Below are 25,398 nucleotides of genomic sequence, written 5' to 3'. Positions count from 1 at the left end.
ATGGGGAAAACCATCTCTCATAAAAGAGTCACACAAGGAAGTTTTTACAATGGAGGGATACACATACATACACACACACACACACACACACACACACATACACACACACTGTCAGTTGGATACAGAAATTCATCTTAGCCAATAGGGAAGTAGGAGGGGAAGGGGCTAAGAGAAAGGGGAGAGGGGTAAAAAGAGGGTGAGCAGATAAAGGGAGCGAATGGTGGGAAGCAAAACAGATTTTTAAGGAGGAACATGGTAAAAAGGGAGGAAGAGAAAAGGATAAACATAAGAAAACAGGATGAAGAGAAATATAGTTAGCTATCATAATTGCGAATGTGAATTAGATGAACTTACCCAGAAAACAGAAGTGGATAGCAGAATGAATTAGAAACCAGAATCCAGCAATATGTTGTTTATAAGAAACACACTTTCAACAGAAAGATACACAGAGTTAAAATAAGGGCCTGGAGCAGAATCTATTATGCTTTAACTGAAGTAAAAAAGGCAGGAATAGTAATCATAATCTCAGACAAAGCAAAAGCAAAAATAGACCTAATTAAAATAGATAAGCAGGGAAACTATATTTTGCTAAAAGGTACCATAGACAATAAAGTAACAGCAATACTAAACATATATGCACCAAATGACATGGCATACAAATTGCTAAAGAAAATGTTAAATGAATTATAGGAAGAAATAGACAGTAAAACTTTATCAGTGAGGGTCAATTTACTCTTCTCAGAACTAGATAAACCAAACCACAAAATAAACAAGAATGAAATTAAGTAGATAAATAGAATTTTAGAAAAGTTAGATATGATAGCCCTCTGGAGAATATAGAATGGGAAGAGAAAGGAGTATACCTTTTGCTCAGCTGTACATGACACCTTCACAAAAACTATGTATTAGGGCATAAAAACCTCACACACTACTGCAGAAAAACAGAAATATTAAATGTACCATTTTCAGATCATAATGCAATGAAAATTACATTAAATAATTGGCCTTGGAGGATTAGATTAAAAATGTATTGGAAATCAAATAACCTAATCCTAAAAATAGTGGGTCAGAAAATAAATCATAGAAACAATTAAAAATTTCATTAAAGAAAATAAAAATTTGTGGAATGTAGTCAAAACAGTACTTAGGGGGAAATTTATATCTCTAAACACATCAATAAAAAAGTGAAAGGGGAGAATAATAAATTGGGCATGCAACTAAAAAAAAAGAACAGATCAAAAACCCTCAATTAAACACCAAAAATGATATGCTGAAAATCATAGGAAAGATTAATAAAATTGAAAGCAAAATAATTGAACTAATAAATAAAACTAGGAGTTGATTTTATTTTTAAAAAATAGATATGCCCTTGATGAATTTGATTTTATAAAGAAAGGAAGAAAACAATCAGTGTCAAAAATGAAAAGGATGAATGAACCACCAATGAAGATGAAACTAAAACAATTATTAGGAGTTATTTTCACCCAATTTCATGCTGGAAAAACTGACAATCTAAATGAAATGGATGAATATTTACAAAAATATAAGTTGCCCAGATTAACAGAAGAGGAAATAAAATACTTAACCATATCTTTGAAAAAGTAATTGAATAAACCATAAAGGAGCTAAGAAAAAAATCTCCAGGACCAAATAAATTTATAAGTGAATTCTACCAAATATTTAAAGAATAATCAATTCCAATACGATATAAACTATTTGAGGGAAAAAAACACACAGGTAAAGGAGTCCTACCAAATTCCTTCTATTATACAAATATGATTTTGATACCTAAACCAAGGAGAGCAAAAACACAGAAAGAAAACTATAGAGCAATTTTCCTAATGAATATTGATGCAATATTAATTGCTCATAGGCAAGATGAGTCAATAAAATTAAAATGGTAATTCTACCTAAATTAATTTACTTATTCAGGGCTACACCAATCAAACTACCAAAGAATTATTTTATAGACCTAGAAAAAATAATAATAAAATTTATCTGGAAGAACAAAAGGTCAAGAATATCAAGGGATTCCATGGGAAAAAAAGCGAAGGAGGGCAACCTGGCAGTAACAGATTTCAAACTATATTACAAAGTAGTAATCATCAAACCAATTTCATACTCAGTAAGAAACAGACTGTGGTGGATAAGTAGAATAGATTAGGTATGAAATATATGGAAGTAAAGGCCCATACTGATCCAGTATCTGATAAACTCAAAGATTCAAGTTTTTGGGCCAAGAACTCACTATTTGATAAAAAACTTCTAAGAAAATTGTAGTTTTTTTTGAAAACTAGAAAGTAGTTTCACAGAAACTAGGCATAGATCAACATCTCACACCATATTCTAAGATAAAGTCAGTATGAGTAAATAATTTAGATATGAAGGGTGCTATAAGTAAATCAGGGGAGCATGGAAAATTTTACCTGTCTGATATATGGATATGGGAAAAGTTTATGACCAAACAAAAAACAGAGGATCACAGGAGGTAAAATGGCTAATTTTGATTACATGAAATTAAACAAAATCACTTAAAACATATACACACAGAATTAAACTACGGAGCTGGAGAAGAATCTATTACACTGTAGCAATTCACAACTATCACCCAGTAGTTGTTGCCTACAGACCTCCAGGTCATTCCCCTTCCTTCCTCAATGAGTTTTGTACCTGACTCACAATTTTCCCCTCCTCCCCAATTCCTCCCCTCATACTTGAGGACTTCTATACATATTGATTATCCCTCAACACTCTAATGACTCAGTTCCTCAATCTACTCACTTTCTATTACTTATTCCTCCACCCATCTCAGTCACACATGAAGACGGTCATATTCTTGATCTTGCCATCACTCACAAATGCACAACTTCCATGTTCAATAATTTTAAGGGCCCTTTATCTGACCATTATTTATTGGCTTTCTACCTCTTCCTCTGCCTTCCCCTATCTAATCTTGCTTTCTGTACATATCATGACCTTTAATTCCTCAACCCCTCAGCTCTCTCCCAGGTCATCACCTCTATACTCACTACTCTCTCCCCTTTTCCCCTTCTTTCCCCCTTGGTGAACCAATTCAACTTTACATTGTCCTCTTCTCTTGAGTCCTTAGCCCCTTTTCATATGGCCAATTGTGTCCCACCAACATTCAGTCTTGGATTGCTCTCGACCAACTGCCACCTTCACTCCTACACACATGCTCCTGAAGGAAGGTGGAAAAAATCATGTAACCATTCTGACTGGGTTCACTACAAATTTATGTTACACAAACTCAATTGGGCCCTCAATGCTGTTAGGAAATCCTATTATACCTCCCTTATCACTTCACTATCTCACTCTCTACAATGGCTTTTCCAAAGCTTTTCATATCTCCTTAAAATGTCCGTAACTCCCTCTACCCACACTCTCCATTGAGAACCTTGACTAATATTTTACAGAAAAAAAATTGAGGCCACTCACTATGAGTTCCCTCTTCTCCATTCTTCCTCATCTCATATCACTCATATGTCTTTTGCCAGTATCTCCTCCTTCACCCATCTCACATTAATAGGTAGCCATATTTTTTCTCAAGTCTAACCTAACATCTTGTGGAGCCAGCTCATCTCTAGTCTCAGGGGAGAAGAGCCAGATCTTCTTTCGCCTGTGTGCCTTCCATCTCCTATTGTGCATGTAGTCTGAGAGAAGGCAGCAAGGGGCCAGGATGGGCAACTTTGATCTGCCTCTGAACAACTTCCCCCTATGCTAGGATTCTATGACTCGAGAAGAGGTCACTAGATTTGGCAATTCTGAGATCACTGGTTAACTTTGGACAGCAGTTTCACTGGAAGGATGAGGTCAGAAGATGGATTGTAAAGGGCTAACAATAGAATGAGTACAGAGAAAGAGATATCTATGGCAGATTACTTTTTCAAGGAGTTTCACCACAAAGGGCAGAAGATACATAGGAAAATTTATATATATATATATATATATATAGTTATCATGGATGGAAGAATGTCCTCTGAGAGAAGGTAGCAAGTGGCCAGACCTGACAATTTCTATCTGCCCCAAACTGACTTCTCCCTATGCGGGAAGTCCACAACTTCCTGCTGTGCAACCTACCTGCTGCTCTAATTCCTCCACTTGCTCAAGTAGGTCTCCTCCAGCAGACTGCCCCTTTTATTATCCTCACTCTGTCATGCATTTTCAATCTCCTCCCATCTACTGGCTCCATCTCTACTGGCTACAAACATGCCTCATCCTAAAGAAAATCTTCATTATTCATACAATTTGGTATTGGGTATGAAATAGAAATGCTAATCAGTAAAATATATTAGATATATATATATATATACACATATATATAAAATATATTAGGGATGGGGATAAAAGAAGAGGATGGGACTGGTAGAAGGGAGGGTGGATTGGGGGAGGCAGCGATCAGAAGTAAAACACTTGAGAGGAGGGACAGGGTGAAAGGTGAGAGAGAGAGAGAGAGAGAGAGAGAGAGAGAGAGAGAGAAAGAAACTGATTCAATTTTATAAGTATAAGAACTAACCCCCAATTTATAAACTACAACAAGATCTGAACAGACAGTTTTTCAGAGAAATAAATCTAAGCTATCAAAAGTCAAATGAAAAATGTTCTAAATTACTAATAATTGGAGAAATAAAAATTAAAAGAACTCTGAGGTACCACCTCACACCCAACAGATTGGCAAAGATGACCAAAAATGACAAATGCCCATGAGGCTGTGGAAAAACACTGGTGGAATGTTAGTAGAACTGCACCTGGTCCAGTCATTCTGGAAGACAAAAATTATTAAGCTATGCATACTCTCTGACACAGTGATGAGATCAAAGAAAGAAGAAAAGGACTCAAATGTACAAAAATATTCATAGCAGCAACTTTTGTGGTGGCATAGAACTGGAAAATGAGGGGGTGTCCATTAACTGGGGAATGGATGATTAAGTTGATATGTTGTTTGTCCATTTTCAAAGAGGAGCAATGACATCACAGGTGATGACTTGCATGTAAACTGGATTTAAGTCAGGCAGAGTTGTACAACGTACATTCTTTCTTCCAGAGTTATCCAGTGTCAGGACAAAAGTGAAGACAACTAACGATGACCCAGGATGCAGTTTATGACCTTGGCATCTTCAATGTCTGACCAAGCTCTAAATGCTTCATAGCACCTGCTTCAGTTATCTTCATGGCTGTTAGGGGAAATTGTTCTCATCTGCCAATTCCGCCAGGAAAGTCTTCACATGCTTGGGGTAGACATCCCCCTAACTCACTGACGGGTTTGAGACCTGTCAGTTACCCTCAACCTAGTTTAGCCCATCTGCCAAGACAGTTTACCAGGGTGTGGCCACTGTACATGCTACAGCTTTTTGGAGCCACAGATGAGAGTTGGGCAAATCAGATACACACCTGATATATGAATGGGATGGAATACCACTGTGCTGTAAGAAATGATGAAGATGGTTTTGGAGAAACCTGGAAAAACTTGTATGAAGTGATAGAAAGTGAATTGAGTAGACCCAGGAGAACAATTTACACAAAGAAAGACTTAAGAACTATGACCAACACAACGATGAGCCACAATGCCAGAGGACTTATGATGAAACATCCCACTCACCTCCAGGTAGAATGTTGGCATACTCCGAGTACAAATTAAAGCATATGTGAGGTTCTGGGTCCACGACTAATATAGGATTGTGTTTTGCTTGACTATAACAATATAGGTTTTGTTTTTCTTACTCTCCCAATGGGGTGAGGAATAAGGTGTGGCAGCAGGAAATGTGGAGAGAATTCAGAGCTGAAATTTTTAAAAACTGAATTTAAAAAAAAAAATAAAAATTCACATTCTGTTAGAAGTCCTTCCGAATCCCCCCTTAATGCTAGTGCCTTCGCTTTGTTATTTGCAACTTTATTGTGTATATATCTTATTTGTACATAGTTGTTTACATTGTCTTTCCCAATACACTATGGGCTCTTTGAGAGCAGAGACTGTCTTTTAGCTTTCCTTTTCACCCTCCAGTGTTTGGCACAGTGCCTGTCACATAGCAGGTGCTTAATAAATGTTATTATTTATTAGCTGACTGGTTATTATATATTACCTTCCTTCATACACTACATAGTGTAATCAAACTGGTATTTTTACTATTTCTCACACTCAACATTCCACCTCCCATCTCCATGCCTTTGTACAGTTGTCCTCCATGCCCAGGACATACTCCCTTTTTACTCTTTTCTCTAAGAAGTCCTAGTTTCCTTCAAGACTCAACTCAGGCACCACTTTCTACATGAAGCCTTTCCAGATCTCTCCAGCAAATAAGGCCTCTTCATCGATTAGCTTGTACTCCTTTTGTATATATCTTGTACATAACTATTGTTTCCCCTAGTAGAATGTAAGCTCTTGTATATAACTATTATGTATATATTGTTTCCCCTAGTAGAATGTAAGTCTCCAAGGACTAGATCACTTGTCTTTGCACCTAACACAATACCTGGAACATGGTAGGTTCTTAATAAATGCTTGCTGATTGATGACAAAATCACAAAAAACAAAACAAAACCCAGAAAGGTGTATCTGTTATCGAGAGTGTTATAAGAGAAACTACTAAATAACTCCAAGGATGTCAAAAGTAGAGGAAAAGTTTTCATATATAACAAATGTACTGGCAGGAAACTGAAAATTAGGTAAATGCCCAATGACTGGGGAATGGCTGAATAAATTGTGGTTCATGAGTGAAACTGAATATTATTACACCAAAAAACAAAGAATATGAAGAATTAAGAGAGACTTATGAAGACTTGTACAAACGGATGATGAACCAAATAAGCAGAAACAAGTGAACAATATACACAATGAATACAATAACTTAAAGGAAAGCTATGCTGAAAGACCTTAGGTTGAAGAACAATACAATGAATCTTTAGTTCAGAGGGTTGATAATAGGGCATACCTCCCTCCTTGTGACTGACACTGGTGAATTCTAAATAGAGAATGAGGCATATGCTGCATGAGCAGTGTGTCAATTTCTTTTGCTTAAGCGTATTTCTTTGTTAAGAGAGGCTTCTACAGTGAGGTAGTATTGGGACATAACAGTGATGTAAAATAAAACATTAAAAAAGCAATTCTTCAATATCAACAAATTATTTCTTTTCCCCAGCCTGCCCTATCACCTTATTGAGAATGAGTCACATTTCAACACCACTACCAAAAAAGCAACATGAGTATTTCAGGATAATGAGATAATCCAAACCAAATCTGAGCAAGTAGATTGATGATATAATTTTTTAAAAGGCAACTTAATTTGGTAAAGCCCAAGTGACTGAGCTACCTTATTTAGCACCCATCTAGAGAAAAAACCAAAGCAGGTGTTCTTAGGAATGATACTAGTCTAAACATAAAAAGGTTCACATGATTATTGTGTGTCAGTTGGTTTTCATTTCATTTTTTATCTCTTATTTCAAAAAACAAATAGCAACAGGTTATTCCAACAGTAGTAATAGCCACAAAGAAAAAATAGTGTTCCTCACTACATACAAAATAACATTTTCTACTGCACCTATACCAAAATGTTTCTTTTTCTTCTTTCCCTTTTCCCCTACTATGCTACACTTAGATAAATACACTGATATAAAATAAAAAATTACCTGCATTTAAAATATACAATCCCTTCATGGCTACCATCATGTTTTCCTCTTTGAGGGTTGTCCCATTCTACTCCCAGCCAGAGTCCTAGGGGAAAAAAGATGAAATGAGAAATAATTGTGACATATGCAGTGTTTTCCTCCCACCCTACAATATATTTCATAACAGAAAACATATCACTAAGATAATATTAATGAAGGACAAAATGCTATTTTTTTGAAGGCAAGATCACATCATTCATTCCTGTACTAAGCAAAACCAACAATATGCTTAACTCAAATATCTAAAGTAATAGCATGGGCCACAAAAGTCTATTTAAAGGACTACAGTTTTTTTTCTTTTATTAAATAAAACCAAACACAAGTAATTATCTTTATTCAGTACAGAGACTGTAAGAACAACTTGCTGTGCTAGTGGAGTTAGAGAAAAAGACTAGGAAGTCACACAGTATTGTTATTTCATGGCAAAACAAAAAAAAAAATCCTCGTAGGTGGAAGCAGAAGCTTCTCCATGTCCAGCAGGTAGGACGTGCATCTCCACCATTCAATTGTCATTTCACACTCTGTAGGACAGACTGCTGGCCCCTTGTTCACTCAAAACCTGACGGACTTTTTATTTTGTAGTCACTCTCCTCTGTCCTTTGATCTGCTGGCTTTTAGATTAACATTTGGCAAGGAGGTGGAGAGGGTATCTGCAATTCTATCCACTTTCCCAACCTTAGATACAGTAGCACATGCCACAATGGCTTATCCTGAACTGTCATTTCAAGTTATGAAACAGATCCAATAAATTATCCTAAACTGAGACGGAAGAGATATATTGCCACAATCTGTGAGTTATGTCCACTTCAAATAGGCTACTTGGAACTAGGCTGGATTCAGCCCTGAGGATTACAGGTTGCCTAGTACTACTTTAAATTTTTTCAAGCAATACATCAACCTTGTTGCAGGGTCCAGTACAGCTTACAGGAAAAATAACTAAAATAAAAGGGAGGAATTAATTACAAATCCAAGAGGAGAAGTGATTGGGATGGGGAGACCTATTGCAAATAAGTCATACGCAAATATGCTCATATTAAGGGAAAAATGCATGCATGCACAGATATTCACTGCCAAGATCCAAGCCAATATGTGAAATTTTGAAAGCCAGTTTCGAGCCATGACTGAGGCCCTAGTACTGTAGGATGGCCAATATCTTCTAACTGTGGAAAGGGAAAAACCAATGGTTCAGAAGGGGCTGAACCAGAACTTAGTATGTATACAAAAGATTCTCACCCATTTCTTGGTCTCTTTTTCCATTTCTGGTTATGAGTGAGATAGGACTCCTTTAAACTAGGGAGGAACAGGGAAGGGTGGTTGTGAGCACATGGAGCCTCTATTTCTTTTGTGTTTATTTCTTCCTGATCTTAGGTGAATGAGAATTCCAAGAAGGGAGAAATCAGGTAACTATTTCAGTTCAGGAGGCCCAGAGGTACCATCAGAGGTCCCACTGGTAACTAGAATCAATAGTACAGTCCACCAGAGACAGTAGCTCTGACCATGAGAGTAGCCAATAGAGAAAAAGCCTGTAGACAAATGTGGAAAGATAGTCATCAGACAATGGCAGCTTCAGGGGAAATGACCCTTGAAGAGAGAACAGCTGCCTATGGACTCTAGAAATGCACAGATCCTCAAAATCTAGCAGTTATACTTAAGTGGAATTTTATGAGGACATTCCATGCCAGGAGTTGGGAGATACCCTTTTACCACACATGTTCTCTAGACATGTGCCTTACTTTTTTTGTAGTTCAGTCATTTTTCAGTTGTGTCTGACTTCATGATTCCATTTGAGGTTTTCTTTCAAAGACAATGGAGTGGTCTGCCATTTCCTTCTCAAGCTCATTTTGCAAATGAGGAACTGAAGCAAACAGGCTTAAGTGACTTGCCCAGAGTCACACAGGTAGTGAGTGTGTTGAGGAAGGATTTGAACTCACAAAGAAGAATCTTCCTGACCCCAAGTGCAGCACTCTATCCACTGTACCACCTAGTTACCCTTGTGTCTTACTACCTTTGTACCTTAAGTATGAGCCCACTCTCCTCAAAGACTTTGTGTGTGCAAAAGGAGAATGCAGCTCTGGTTTTGGAGGAATATTTTATACCAATTCTTCTTGCTATAATCCCTTTTCTAAAAGTTAATGGAGTTTAAGTGGTTGACTGATATAAGGGAGCACACTGGTGAGGACTTAGGTTTTATGATGTTAAAAGCCATAGCACCTCAGCGTTGCCTCTAGAAACCTGAGGAGAGAAGCCACCTTCTGAGGAATCAGTCCACTAATGTAAGTAGGGGTTAGGGAAATAGTCCCATACACTACATCGTAACATGTTTTTGAAGAAGCCAGAAAAACAACCTTTTTTTTGTTTACTTTGAGAATACTGGAGAGAAATCTCTATGGAAGGAGCTACAGAATTAATTATTTTGAAATTGAACAATGTCTCTGAAATAAATATCTTCTAATTTAGCTATTTTTTAACTTCAAATTTTTGTACATCGGGTTTTCTTAACAATGACAGTAACAGTTTTAAAACTAAACGTTTTAAAAATCTTTTTAAAAAATAAACCCTTAGACTTCAAAAGTAAACTAAAAGTAATTCCAATCACACATCAAAATAAAGAAAATTAAGCCTTTAGTTAAATGACATTTGTTTTTAATAGATTCTAGAAATAATAGAGCTATTGTCAACAAAACCACATTTTAGATACAGCACAATTGCATTATAAGATGGCTAATTAGATTTAAAGATGCCATAAGTCAAATAGTGTCTCTTAAACAGGACAAATCCATATAGTAAAAACCTATAAAATTGGAAGCAGTATCATAAAGGGGTTATAATCTATTTCTACTGATAGGACAAACCTTCATTGAAATACTTACAATATAAAGAAAAATAATAATACATTGTATCTACCTGTTATGGGAGGAACACTACCAAAATAGTGCACTGTTGCAAGTTCTCCATTAACATCAATTCTTCGGCCAATTACATCAGAAGGCACAGAATCACTCATGGCCACAAGGATAGTATTGAAACACTTAATAATCTAGGAGAAGAAAAAAAACCATGTTAATAAGAATTGAGTCAAAATGTTTAAAAGACATTTTTAAAATTTGCACTCCATGGTAATTTGAAACAAAGAAAATGCTTCCTATTCAATTCCAGTCTTTTCTAGATTTGACAGGTATGCTAAAACCCTATGTAGCTTGTTCATATGACATAGTTTTTATTTAACATGGCCTTCCTTAAGTGTCTAAATTTGTTTTGAGCATTCTGAGCCAGTTCACTCTGATTAGCTCTTAAGAAGGGATATAGAATATTATCTTCTCAGAAAAAGACATCATGAACCAAAGAGGAAGAATTATACAGCTCTTGCCAGAAAGAGCTGAATGAAGCCTTAGTGATGAGTGAGTATGACATAGTGAAAAAATAAGCCAAACCAAAAAACTCACAACATGAATTTTAAGGAAATGTTAATTATTTTTGTAAATGAGATATGTGAGTGGGTAGGACAAGACTAATATAAACCAGAGTCCAGCAACTTGAAGTTTTAAGGCAACACCATCCACTGAGGAGCCCTTAAAGTCACTGGTACGTCAGGCAAACCAAAGTCATAGGTTATACTTCAAACTCTCTGCAAAACCACACAGCAATAGAAAGAGCACAGGATTTACAGTCAGAAGACACAGAAGCTTCTCAGTGTAAAGCTTATCTGATATCATCACTCCAAGAACTGATGTCAGTAGAGAATGGAATGAATCTTGACTCCACTACTTGTGACCATAAGGAAATTACTTCACCTTTCTTCACCTAAGCTTGCTAACCAGAAAACTGGGGATTTGACCTACATGAAGATCTCTAAGGGTCCTTTTAGCTCTAAATCAATGACTCTATGTACAGACATCATATTCAAATTTAATATATTGTCCTTAAAAGCAGGAACTTGTCTTATTTATCTTTTTATCTTCTCCACTGCAACGTATCTTTCTATCTAAAGCAGAGTTAAGTTACATTAATTATATTTGTATTCATACTAATTAAATCTTATCTTTTTAGATGTGGCCAATCATTCCTGTCAACAGCAGGAATCCTGGTGTCATGGAAATGCAAGATGCAAGCTGTGCAAAAGCATGGAGATAGGGAAGAATCAGGTGACAATCTCACAGCAGGTGTTTAAAAGACTGTTAAATGAATGAAAATTAGTGTGCCACTTCCTTATGAATGACAACATTGCTATTTTCCCCACCAATACTTTGCAAATATATCTTTGATTTCTCTCCCTCCCTCCCTCCCTCTCTCTCTCTCTCTCTCTCTCTCTCACACACACCCACGCCCTTTCAGCTTTGGCCACTAATAATTACGGTCTTTATTGCATTTTATGCTGTCTGTACCTACAGATTAGTTATAACTGGTTTCCTGTCTTGCTCCCCAATTCCAGTAACAGAGTTCTTCTCTCACCCCTACAAGTGTTTACTGCCTAGGTCACAGTTCTTCCGGGACTGAAGTCCTACCCAGCCCTTTCAACAACTTGGAATCAGGTTCTGAATACCTACCTACAAGCTACCCTAAAGACAACTGCATTTTTGCACATTTTTGCACCTTGGCCTCCTGCCAGGTGCCAGAAAGCTCCTGGTAGGATGTTACAAGGCCTCACTACCTACTGTCCACCAGACTGTCTGCCTACCCAATTTCTGCCTAATGAGTAATTGCCCATATTGACCTTATGGTTCTGTCAATTCTACTGGTTCTAGTCAATCCCAATCTAGCTTTTAGCACAGTGCCTGGTAGATAATAAGTGTTTAATCAATACTTGTTGACTGCCTGCTGGCAAATATAGGTGGAAACAGAATTCTTTCTAGAATATTGCTATGGGTGGTTATCAAGACTCTGCTTGAACATTTCTAGTTACTGGAAATTTACAAAGAATTTCTCATTTTTGAATTCTATTAGAAAGTTTTTCCTTTCAACTAAAATATGTTTCCCCATAACTCTTACCAGCTAATCCTAGTTTTTCTTTCAATAACAACCCAGAATAAACATAATCCTTCTTCCATACAACAGCTGTCTGCCCACTGTAGTCTTCACTTTTCCAGGCTAAATATCTCCAAAGTTTTCTCCCCAAGGGTTCTTCAAATGAAGTTTTAAATCTCTTCACCATCCTAGTCATCTGACTTAAGACATGTTTCAGTTTGATACTTTTCCCCTTTAAAATATAGTGATGAGGAGAAAATATCACCCCAGGAAAAACCCTGGAACAGCTGAACCAGAAGAATGATGGGGTGCAGCAGTCCAGTAGCCCAGGTAGCTTGAGGGATTAATGGGAAAGGCACCTCTTACCCTGGGGGAAAGGGAACAGTACAGTGTTGGAGGCATCCCAGCAAGCTAGTGGAAAGCACCACCTCAGCAAACCAGGAGGAGATCCTGAAGCCCAAGTGGTGGAGTAGGCAAACACCAAACACCTGGACCCCCAAGTACCTCACTGAGGGTGGGGGAACCGGTGGAAACCAGCTTGGAAAACCACCAGGTGCCTGGGCATTCTACAGCAACCACCAAAGTCTCCCAGTGACTCAGCAAAACTAAGGAAAGCAGCGCTCCAAGGGGCCCCAGCTGGATAAACGCCCTACAACATCCACGTAAAAGGAGCTGAAGAAAGCGAAAGGAAGAAAAGACCCGAGTGAGCAGGAAATCTCCAGGAGCCACTCTACCAAATCCTACCCCTAGAGTTCCAGTGTTGCTGATTCCAGTCCAACACCAGGTAAGCTGCCAGAACCCTACGGCCTCCAACTGCAAGCATCAGAGGCCCCAGAACATAAAGCCAGTGACTAGGCCCTAGGCTCCCAACACAAAAAGCTTGGGTCAGTGCCCTCTACTCCCCAGCAGGAGAGCTCAATCTCCTTTAAAGAGTGGGAAGAGTGAAGATCAAGGCAGAAATTCTAAAGAGGACAACACTGTCAACAAACCCACATCTGGAACCTCAGAAGGGAATATGAACTGGTCTGAAGCCCAAAAAGCCTTCTTAGAAGAGCTCAAGAAGGACTTAAAAAGTCAAATAAGAGAGGTAGAAGAAAAAATGGGAAAAGAAGTGAGAGGTCTGCAAGAGAGAGTCAATAGCTTGGAACAGGAAGGACAAAAATTAACTGTAGTAAATAAGTCCTTAAAAATACAATTTGCCAACTGGAAAAAAAGTACACTGAAGAAAACAAGTCCCTAAAAATACAATTGGCCAAATGGGGAAGGAGATACAAAATCTAACAGAAGAAAACAATTGGTTAAAAATTAGAATTGGGCAAATGGAAGCTAATGACTCTATGAGAGAGCAAGAATCAGTCAAACAAAGACAAAAGAATGAAAAAATAGATGAAAATGTAAAATACTTCATTGGTAAAACTGACCCGGAAAATCAATCCAGGAGAGACAATTTAAAAATTATTGGTCTACCTGAAAATCATGATGAAAAAAAGCCTGGACAGTATCTTTCAGGAAATAATAAAGGAAAACTGCCCTGAGGTCCTATAACCAGAGGGTAAAATAGCCATAGAAAGAATCCACCGATCACCTCCTGAAAGAAATCCCAAATTGAAAACACCAGGGAATATAGAAGCCAAATTACAAAATTACCAGGTCAAAGAGAAAATACTGCAAGCAGTGAGAAAGAATTTAAATATCATGGAACCACAGTCAGGATTACACAGGACCTTGCAGCTTCTACATTAAAAGACCGTAGGGTGTGGAATATGATATTCTGTAAGGCAAAAGAGCTTGATTACAACCAAGGATCAACTACCCGGTGAAAATGAGCATGATCTTTCAGGGGAGGAGATGGATATTCAATGGGGACTTCCACACCTTCCTGATAAAAGGACCAGAGCTCAACACAAAATTTGGTCTTCAAATACAAGACTCAAGAAGGACATAAAAAGGTAAACGGGACAGAAAGAAACAAGTTATTAATAAGGGCAAACTGTTTACATCCCTACAAGGGAAGATGACACTTGTAACTCTTGAGAACTGCATTGTTATTACACCATGTCAAAGGGGTATACATAAAAGGGAGGGTATAAATTGACTTTGATGTAATGATGAAAAAAATCTAATCAAGTGGGTTAAATGGATCCAAGTAAGAGGATTAATCTGATCTCACTAAGAAAACGTACTGAGAGAAAAGGAAAGGAGGAGGCAGACAAGGGTAAATTACATCACAGGAAAAGGCACAAAAACCTATTATAGCAGAGGGAAAGAAGGGAGAGAGATGAGCATTGTTTGAACCTTACTCTCATCAGATCTGGCTCAAGAAGGGAATAACATTATCAGTTAGGTATAGAAATCTAACATGCCCTATAGGCAGTAGGAGGGAAAAGGGAAAGAAAAGGGAGTGGGGGGATAGAAGGGAGGGAAAAGTAGTAAGGGTAAAGGAGAAGAAAAGGGAGGGGGGCTAACAGAAGGGAGGTGGAACTGAGGGAGGCAGTGGTCAAAAGCAAAACATTAGTGAGAAGGAGAAAGAAAAGCATAAACGGGGGAAAAGGATGGAGAAAAAGACACAGATAGTAATCATTAACTGTGAATGTGACATATGAATGTAATGGAATACTACTGTGCTGTAAGAAATGATGAACAGGCAGACTTCAGAAAAACCCGAAAAGACTTGTATGGTTTGATGCTAAGTGAAGTGAGCAGAACCAGGAGAACGTTGTACACATCAACAGCCACGTTGTGTGATGACTAATACTGATAGACTTAACCCTTCTCAGCAATACAAGGATCTAAGACAGCTCCAAAAGCCTCATGATGGAATGCCATCCACATCCAAAGAAAGAACAATGCAGTTCGAATGCAGATTGAAGCATACTATTTGCTATTTTTTTTCTTCTGTTGTGTTTTGTTTCCTCTTTCTGGTGGTTCCTCCTATTAGTTCTAATTCTTCCTTACAACATCACTAATATGAAAATGTTTAATAGGAATGTATATGTATAACCTATATCGGATTGCAGGCCATCTTGGGGAAGTAGGAAGGGAAGGGGAGAAAAATTTAAAACTCAAAAGCTTATGGAAGTAATTGTTGATAAATCAAAATAAATTAATAAGAACTGTGGGAAAAAATAGTGATGAGAACTAGAAACCATATTCTATACATAGTTTAAATGATGGAGTTCAGTGGTGCTACAACCTTCCTTGATATACAATACACATCTATTTATCAATGTAGTCTATGACTGCATTACCTTTTTTGACAGCATCTCACATAAATGTTTTAATTAACTAAAAACCTTTAATTAATTCTTCCCACATACAAACCCTGCTGTTATGGCAGGTTTCCTTCATTCTAATTGGTGTTAAAAACAACAACAACAACAAAATACAAGATTTTACAATAATCATAACTGAATTTTCATATCACTAGCAGAGACTTGGTGCAGTAGATGAGATGAATTGTAACAGGCAAGGACTTGGAAATCACCAAGGGACAATTTCATGATGTGACAGAGGTAATTAACTTTAGGATGTTTAAGGATAGGTTCTGGTGGTGGCAAGCTCCTGATAGTATCGAGACTGACCAATATCATTCTTTAGTGGAAGCATAAAGAATGGTGCAACTGAGAATGAGTTGGAAGGGTCACCTCACAGAGTGAAGCAGTCCTTGATAGTCATGGATTCCTTTTTCTTAGACTTACTGTGGTGTCCTTCAACTAAGATGAGACCCAAAGGCTGTATGCTCTCTTTGCAAGTTGACTGGAAAACAGCTGCAGAAATACCACTTATCTCATAGGAGGCAGAATAATGTAGTAAACAGAATACTGTATTAGTTGTGTGACCCTAGGCAAATCACTTAACCTCTTTCACCTTTAGTTCCTCATCTGTAAAATGGGGATGATAATAATAACACCTACCTCAAACGGCTGTTGAAAGGATCAAGTGAAATAATATAAGCTTTTCAAGCCTTGGAGCTCATTAAGTTAGCTGTTACTATTAGCTGTTACTGTCCATCAGGGATGATAGAATGTGAGCAAGAAAAATGGATTGTAAGGAAAATGGAATAACGAGATTAACATCCAAAATTTCATCTATCTGCTCCTACTACAAACCTTCTTATTAAGACCTTCTCTTTTCCCTTAGAGCAAAGATTCTTAACATTTTTGTGTCATGGATCTCGTTGATAAAAATGGTATGGTAAAATCTAATAATTATGGTTTGTTTTCTACATTCATGATTGAACAAAATTGAAGGAAATGCTAAATTTCAATTAGAGATAAATAAAGATTAAAAAATGTAATTTTTCCCCATCAAAGTGAGTATAAGAGAATGTCTCCCTAGGGAGGGAAAGGAAACTGATTTTTGCTAATTAAAATAATCTTTCATTTAAAAATTACTGCATATGTTAGATATTTTTCTACATACTGATTTACTAATTTTTTTAATTTTAAAAATCTTGGTAAAAGGGAGGTCTATTAGGACAGGGGAGGAATACAGTAGGAAATTTAGGTGATATAAACAAAAGAAATCAATAAAAATATTTTTAAAGACATTTATCTTGATTCTGCAAATGATAAATTATCTATTCTTTACAGTCACAAATTTGATAAGCCTATATTCCTCCACATCATTGACACAAATAATAGAAATCACTGACAATCTCTGAGAGTGGACTGGGGCACCAAGAGGTTAAGTGATTTGCCTGTATTTATCTATCTGCTATGTGTCAGAAAGGTCTTGAATCTATGGCTTCCTGACTCCAAATCTTGCCCTCAATTAACTCATCTATGCTGCCTCTCTAACAGACTCGTAAGAACATAGTTCTAGAGCCAGGTAGCATCTTAGAAATCATTGTGCCCAACCCCCTCATCTTATAAATGAGAAAATTGAGGACCTGGGAGGGTACTTACTGGTGGTCACATCTAATTAGTGTCAAAACAAGGACCAGAACCAAGATTTTCTGACTTCCCAGACTAATGCTGTCTCAATAATATCCCTATAACCAAGCTGAAAGGGTTTTCTAAAGGCAGAGATGGAGGGCATTTGGTGAAGAATTAAAGACATTTTTTGAAATGTTTTCCCAAAACACAGAAGGAAGCCAGGCAAGCTGGGAGGTAGAGATGAGAAGGGCAAATGCTCCAGGCATGGCGGAAAGCCAGTGAAAGTGCCCACAGTGGGGTGATGAGAGTGCTGAGTGCAAAGAACAGCCAGGATGCTAAGGTCACTGAAGCACAGAGTACATAGATACAGAGGAGGAAGGCATAAGAAAACTGGAAAGGCAAGAAGGGACCAGGTTATGGAGGGCTTGGAAAGCAAACTGAAGATTTTATATTTGATTCTGGAGGTACCAGGGAGTCACTGGAGTTGATGATATAGTCAGATTTGCATTTTAGGAAGATCAACTTGACAAGTGAGTGAAGGATAGACTGGAGTGGGGAGAAACAAGGCAGAGAGACCAACCAGCAAGGGGACCTACCAGGAGAATATTGCAATAATCCATGAGTAAGGTGAGAAGAGCCAGCATCAGGGTACAGCATATAGAACAGATAAAAGACTGTCAAATGCCTAATTGATCAAAAGATATAGTATATCTGCAGTATTTCTCTGATTTAGAAATTTAGTAAAACCAACTAAAAGAGAAAAAGCTATTTTTATCATAACGTGTTTGTTCTATATGAGTCTCTGCAAACTACTATTGAGCATACCTTCTCTAAGCAATCATAAACAATTTGTTTACTAATCTACTTTAGAATTTTTCCAAGCACTGTGGTCAAATGCACCTAATGTTTCTAGATGCCCCCTTTTTGAAACTTTGGTTGATATTTCTCCATAATTTCTCAAAGATTATAATAGTGTGTGTATGTATGTATATGTAAATGTATGTGTATATGTACATACACACATACAGAATTCCCCCCTACAAGTTCTTTTATAAGTTGAAATGTACTCAATGTAACCCTAGAAACAATTTCATTCAAAGTAGCTAGGTGCTGTCCTATTATAGCCTCATTTTCTTGAGTTTCAATTCTCTTTTAAGCATGGTTTGTTTTTCCATTTTCTCATATTAAAGACCAAGCAAAGAGATGTTGGGAATTTCTACTTTTTGTCATCTGCTCCCATTAAGCAGTGACTTTATCCTTTTCTCAATCTTCTTATTCCAAACATACCTTTAAAACAAAGTCCTATTCATTGTCCTCAATATTGTTCACTGACCCCAGCATATTTTGGACTTCAGCTTTCTTTACATTATCCTCACAGTCCCAAATTACTGTTAGGAATTTGTTCTTAGTCATATGTCTCTCCTATACCTTATTGTACACCTCTTTTTAAAATCAGTGTCAAAGAAAGAAACATGTTTGTCATAAACGTAAAGGAGTTGGTAACTAATTGGATTTGGAAAGTGAGAGAGAAAAAGCATTTGAAGATGTTACCTTGGTTGTAAACCTGGGTGATTGAGAGGATGGCTTATTAAAAGAGGTACAAAACCTTATCCAAGAAAAAGATTACCTGAAAATCAGAATGGACTAAACAGAAGTTAGTGACTCTATGAGGTAATAAGAAATACTCAAACAAAATCAGAAGACTGAAAAATGGAAGAAAACATAAGGTTATCTCATATCAAAAACAAATAACCTGGAAATAAGGCAAAGAAAAAACCTAAAAGTCACCTTACTAAAAAATAACCATGAACAGCCTATTTCAAGAAATTATGAATTAAAATAATTAAACTCTTGAGGATTCTACATCATAGTATAGAGTATTAATTTAGAGTGATATCACAGTTGAGAGTCACAAAACATTATTACCTTAGAAGAAAAAATATTGTGGATGACCTGAAGATTAATATAAAGATGCATGGTAGGCCTAAGTAGGATATAGCATATTATCAATGATGGCTTGGGAGGGAGAGATGACATAAAAAATACATCTTCAAGGAAATGCATGACCTGAAATAGTGCTGACATAGTATGAGTGTGAGATAATAGAGAAATAGCCTTAAGTGCTACATGAAATACTAAAAAGATCAGAGGAAGTTGTACAGAAGAACAGAAAAACGTGTTTTTGGACTTTGATCTGCAACAGTGTAGGACAGTCAAGTAACTATAGTGCTGAAATTATTAATTCACTTAAGCATTAATGTAAGTAGGATGGTGAAGTGACTGGAGATCACGATATACTAAGATCAACTGAGGTAACTGAAACTGTTTAGCCTGGAGATGACAAAACTTGTGGGGGATATGACAGATGGCTTCAAGTGTCTGAAGGGCTGGCATGTGGCAAAGGTATTAAGACTAGTCAGTTTTGTCTAAGATGGCAGAACAAGGAATCACAGGCAGTAGCTGCAGAGAGCTAAGCCTTGGAGTCATTAGGACTTGGGTTCAAGTTTTAGCTCTGGAACTTACTACTTTTGTGACCTTGGGTATCTCTGAGCCCCAGTTTCCCCATGTATAAAAGATGATGGTTGGTATACCTAGAACATAGATCAAAGGTTCCTTCCAGCTCTAAATCTGATCCTGAAAGAAAACTTCCTAACAATTAGAGCTAAAAAGTGGGATGGTGGTCCCATGCCTCAGCTGCTTTCTAACTCTTTCTTCAGAACCTATGGCCTTGTCACCTTTCTCATCCTTCCACCTCTTCCTTGAAGGCAGGGTCAGTCTTTCTTTTTAGTTTGTATTTCTACACAATGCTTGGTATATAAGTGCTTAATAAATCCTTACTGACTGACTGACCTCAGAAAGCAGTGGTTTCTCCATCAATAGAGGTCTCAACCTTAGGTTGGATGACCACTTATCAGTGATGTTACAGAGATTCCTGTTCAAATATGGATTTACCTCTGAGATCCCTTCCAATTCTGAGAAACTGATTCTTTGAATTTTACTCTTCCATTGTCATACTCTAGTTCTAAGACCCATTTCATGTATCTCAGTGATACCTATAAGGTGGTATTTACTTGTCTATTAAAATTTCAACTTTTTTATCATCTAGATTCTACACATTAGCCCTTTTACTATACTTTCTACGTAACTCCCCCATATCTCCTCTCTTCCTAATTGCTCTATTTCTGTAATGGGTACCACTTTGCAGTCACCTAGGTATGTAATCTTGGTGTTATCCTTGATTATTCACTCTCCATTACCCTACATAGACAACCCTTCACCAAATCTTGTCAGTTTTACCTCCATACATCTTTTCCATTCATCCCTTTCTCTTTAGTCACACAGCTAATCCACACAACCTAATTCAGGCTCTTATTACCTTTCACCTAAACTACTGCAATAATCTCCTAATTGGTCTTCCAGACTCAGGAATCTCTCCTTTCTGATCCATTCACCACTTAGCTGCCAAAATGATTTTCCTAAACCCTAGGTCTGACCATGTCATCTCTATACTCAATAAACTCTAGTGGCTTCCTATTACCTAGAGGATCCTATAAACTTCTCTGTTTGGCATTTAAAACTTTTAAGCAACTTGACTCCAACCTACCTTTCCAGTTATTCTATATATTACTTCCCTTCTAGCACTTTTTGGTCTATTCACAATGGTATTCTTACTGTTTCTTATGCATAATACTCTATCTCCTATCTCCATGCCTTTGCACTGGCCACCATGCCTAGAATGCAGCTGCCTAGAATCTTTAGTTTCCTTGAAAGTTCAACTTAGCTTAGCATTGCCTTTCCTAATCCTCCCTCCTCTTTCTAGTACTTTCCAAGCAAAAATTATATTTATTTGGTAAAGATATTGTATATATGCACATGTACACACACACACACACACACACACACGCAACTGAGTTGCAACTGAGCCCACTTGTGTGTTTGTTTTGAAAGGAGACTGCCAAAGGAGGCTATTTGTATCTCAACATTAGAAATATATTCCCTATTTCTTCTGTGCATATCCTCTATTTCCATAGGATAATCAGAAATTAGGGAAAGTCAGCATGTCTCTTGGTAGATTCTGAATGCAATGGATAGATGTTTGAAGAAGACAGCATATTTCCTAATTAGCCAGGTCAAGGTCACTATTCAATCCTATGTCCATGAATCTCAACATGAAGTCACCTATCAATGTTACATATTTATTCCTCCTAGTATCACTAATAAGGATTCCTCACATCTGCTAACATCTTAAAGTCTTCCTTACTCTTGGAAATGCCAGAGCATTGTTAGATGCAGTCTAAATATAGAGCTGTGTTTCCTCTATTGGTGTTACTAACAATTTCAGAATTATCAATTTTCTACACATTGGATTGATGTTGCTTTGTACCTAAAATATAAAAATCCATTTCTATAAACAGTTGATTTATATGAAATCTTCCACCCTTCAATTCTCTATAGTGTTAATTATTTAAGATAAGTCTATTAACCAGTTCAAAAGTAAAGTTTATCAATTAATTTTTACTTGTTTTAAGATAAGAGGAATCCTTGTGGCCTTAGTATTGATACACTGAATGAGAAATCAATAATTCTTATTCTGCTACTTTTTAACATTTACCAAGCCATCAATCCTCAATCTGTACATTAGATAATATTGGCCACTGCAGGAACACTGTGAAGATAAGTAAGATATTATACTTCTTTGAAAAATATTCCATTTTTGTACTACAAGAAAGGATGAATATGAATATTACAGAGAGGCAAGTAAAGACAGAGAGGCATGTGAAGACTTAGACAAATATGCACAGTGCAGTAAGCAGAACCAGAAAAACAATGTATACAATGACAACAATACAAAAATGGAACAAATACATTGAAACTGAATGCTATGAAATTATAAAAACTAAGCTTTGCCCCCAGAGAAAAAGAAAGATGTTTATATTCCATAAATATGAGAAAATTTTGTTATTTGCTTGCTGTATGCTAATATTCAGAGTAATACTTTGAACGCTAAAAAAGAACTGGATGTCTGTATAATTCAACCAATGTTTTTTGAGCACAATGTAGCAAGACACTGTGTACTGTGATTTGAATATAACTACTATTTTTCTTGCCTTCACCTAACCAGAAAGGAATCAAAAAAACGTAGCTTCTTTGCAAAAGAAGAATTAAAACCACTGGTACTTCATGAATGAATATTACATTAAGTTGTGGAACTCATTCTTCATTTTCAGGTCCTGAACTACTTTCTAAATTCTTCCCTACTGTTTGTTCATGATTTTATACAGAAATAAATTTTCTGTAAGTATGATTATTAACCAGACAAGGCCAAAGATGTTGATGATAGAGACATGACTTCAATAATAAGCTCCACCTGTCAAATCAATCAACCAAGTACCAATTCATTGTGATGTGGTGGAAAGCATTCCCCTGGGCCAGTCCTCTCTGAAAACCTCCATGGACCTACCTCAGTTTCATAATATGGAAAATGAAAGGGTTCATTGGGTATTAGGGTGGAGAGAAGATGGCAGAATAGCAGTTAAAAGTACAGAGAACAACAACAAACTACCCCACCCCCCTGCCAAATGCTCTTCCAAACAAATTCATGAGACTGAATTCTGATGGGGAAATCCAGAAGAAAGTCACAGTGAGTGAGTTTTTAAGCCTAGTTCAGTAAAAGGAGACACAAAGAGAGATCTGTGGATACTGGGCATAAAGCCTGGCCAGAAGCACTCATTTCAGTACCCAGGGACTATACCCAAGGGTAAGAGCAGGACTCAGAACCACAGAAAGGAGTAACCTCATAAAAGTGCAAAACAAATGCCAATTGGCAGCTTTGTCACACCATTACCTAGGTCCCAACCATAGACTGGGAGTTAACTGAGTAAGGGCCTTGAACCCAAGGGTAAAGTTCCAGGGTGAGGAACAGTCACAAGCATTGCCTGTGTACCCAGGAAGGATGTTCAGATGAAAATGGAGGTTGTATGGCTCAGACCACTGGAGCAGAACAGGATCTCAGTTCCAGCTTCGAAAGCCTACAGTACTAAGCCTGAAGGACTGGGAGGATAATGTTGCCCTCCACAGTAATAATGAAGGTAGGAAAGGGCTTGAGTTTAGGGAGAAAGATAATGAGTTCTGTTTTGGAGATGCTCAGTTTAAGATGTCTTCGGAATATCCAGTCTGAGGTGTCTGAAAAGCAGTGGGAGACTGGAGGTCAGCAAAGAGATTGGGGCAGGAAAGACAGATTTGAAAGTCATCAGTATAAAGATGGTAATTAAATCCATGGGAACTAGTAAGATCATCAAGTAAAGTACAAGTGAGCAAAGAAGAGAACCCAGAAGAGAACCTGGAGGGACACCTACAGTTAGAGGGCATGATCTAAAAGAGTATTCAGCAAAGGAGACAGAAGGAGCAGTCACATAGGAAAACCAGGAGAAAGTGGTGTCCTGAAAACTTGGAGAGAAGAGAGTATCAGGGAGGAGAGAGTGATCAACAGCGTCACAGGCTACAGAGAAGTCAAGGAGAATGAGGACTGAAAAAAGGCCATTGGATTGGCAATTAAGAGATCATTCATAATTTTGTAGAGAGCAGTTTCAGTGGAACGATAACATCAGAAGCCAAGTTATAAGGGGTTAACAAGAGAATAAGAGGAAAGTAGAGGAACCTATTGTAGATGGTCTTTTTGAAGAGTTTAGCTACAAAAGACAGAAGAAATATAGGATGATGGTTAGCAGGGATGAAATGATCAAGTGAGGGTTTTTTCAGGGCATAATAGAAACACTGAAAGCTTGCTAATCCTGGGCCTGAGCTGTCCCTGAGAGTAAAGAATAACACAACACTCAAGACCCCTAAGAAAGCAGCAACAGAACCTTCACTCTAGAAGTGCAAAAGCTCAGCCCCAACAAAGTCTGAAGTCAGAAAGCAGGCTAGAAAAGTGAGCAAACAAAAAAAGAATACTACCACAAAAAAGCTATGATGGTGACAAGGATGATTAAGACACAAATCCAGAGGAAAAGAATAACTCCAAAAACATTGATTAAGCAAAGCCTCAAAGACAAATACAACTCGGACAAAAATTCAACTAGAATTCCTAGAAAAGATGAAGCAATCGTTTTTAAAAGAGATTTAAAAAGTAATTTTATAAATGAAATGAGAGCAAAATAGAGAGCATTACAACATGTAAAATGGATAATTTTGATTATGTTAAATTATAAAGGTTTTGCACAAACAAAAGCAATGCAACCAAGATTAGAAGGAACACAGAAAGTTGGGAAACAATTTTTACAGCAAGTATCTCCGACAAAGTCCTCATTTCTCAAAAATATAGGGAATTGAATCAAATTTATAAAAATACAAGTTATTCCCTAATTGATAAATGGTCAAGGGATACGAACAGACAGTTTTCAGATGAAGAAATCAAAGCTATCTATAGTCCATGAAAAAATGATCTAAATCACTATTGATTAGAGAAATACAAATTAAAACAACTCTGAGGTACCACTTCACACCTATCAGATTGGTCAATATGACAGAAAAGGAAAATAATAAATGTTGGAGGGGATATGGAAAATTTAGGACACTAATGAACTGTTGGTGGAGCTGTAAACTGATCTAACTGTTCCAGAGAGCAATGTGGAACTACACCCAAAGGGTAATCAAACTGTGCATATTCTTTGATCCAGCAATACCACTACTAGGTCTACATTCCGAAGAGGTTTTTTTTTTAAAAAAGGGGGGAGGACCTATTTGTACAAAAACATTAATAGCAGCTGTTTTTGTGGTGGCAAAAAAATGGAAATTGAGGGGATGCCCATCAATTGGTGAGTGGCTGAACAAGTTGCGATATATGAATGTAATGGAATACTACTGTGTTATAAGAAATGAT

The 25,398-nt window shown here is 37.2% G+C and overlaps 1 protein-coding gene across 2 annotated transcripts in view; it reads right to left on the bottom strand.

Moving 5' to 3' along the window:
• The window catches only part of LOC114049682 (tubulin-specific chaperone E-like), an 84,283-nt gene that overhangs the window by 54,757 nt on the left and 4,128 nt on the right, over nucleotides 1-25,398 (bottom strand). For both annotated transcript variants that reach the window (XM_027871005.1, XM_027871004.1), the window contains exons 2-3: nucleotides 10,585-10,717; nucleotides 7,642-7,726 (exon numbers count right to left, since the gene is read on the bottom strand). In XM_027871005.1, the coding sequence (XP_027726806.1) occupies nucleotides 7,642-7,726; nucleotides 10,585-10,684 (185 nt within the window). In that variant the 5' untranslated portion in view covers nucleotides 10,685-10,717. The remainder of the gene's footprint in view (nucleotides 1-7,641; nucleotides 7,727-10,584; nucleotides 10,718-25,398) is intronic.

The sequence above is a fragment of the Vombatus ursinus genome, unplaced genomic scaffold (assembly GCF_900497805.2).
Source record: "Vombatus ursinus unplaced genomic scaffold, bare-nosed wombat genome assembly UNPS02014798.1, whole genome shotgun sequence".
NCBI classification, from domain to species: Eukaryota; Metazoa; Chordata; class Mammalia; order Diprotodontia; family Vombatidae; genus Vombatus; species Vombatus ursinus.
Note: the sequence above shows the minus strand (reverse complement) of the source record. Positions and strands in the feature narration are given on the sequence as shown.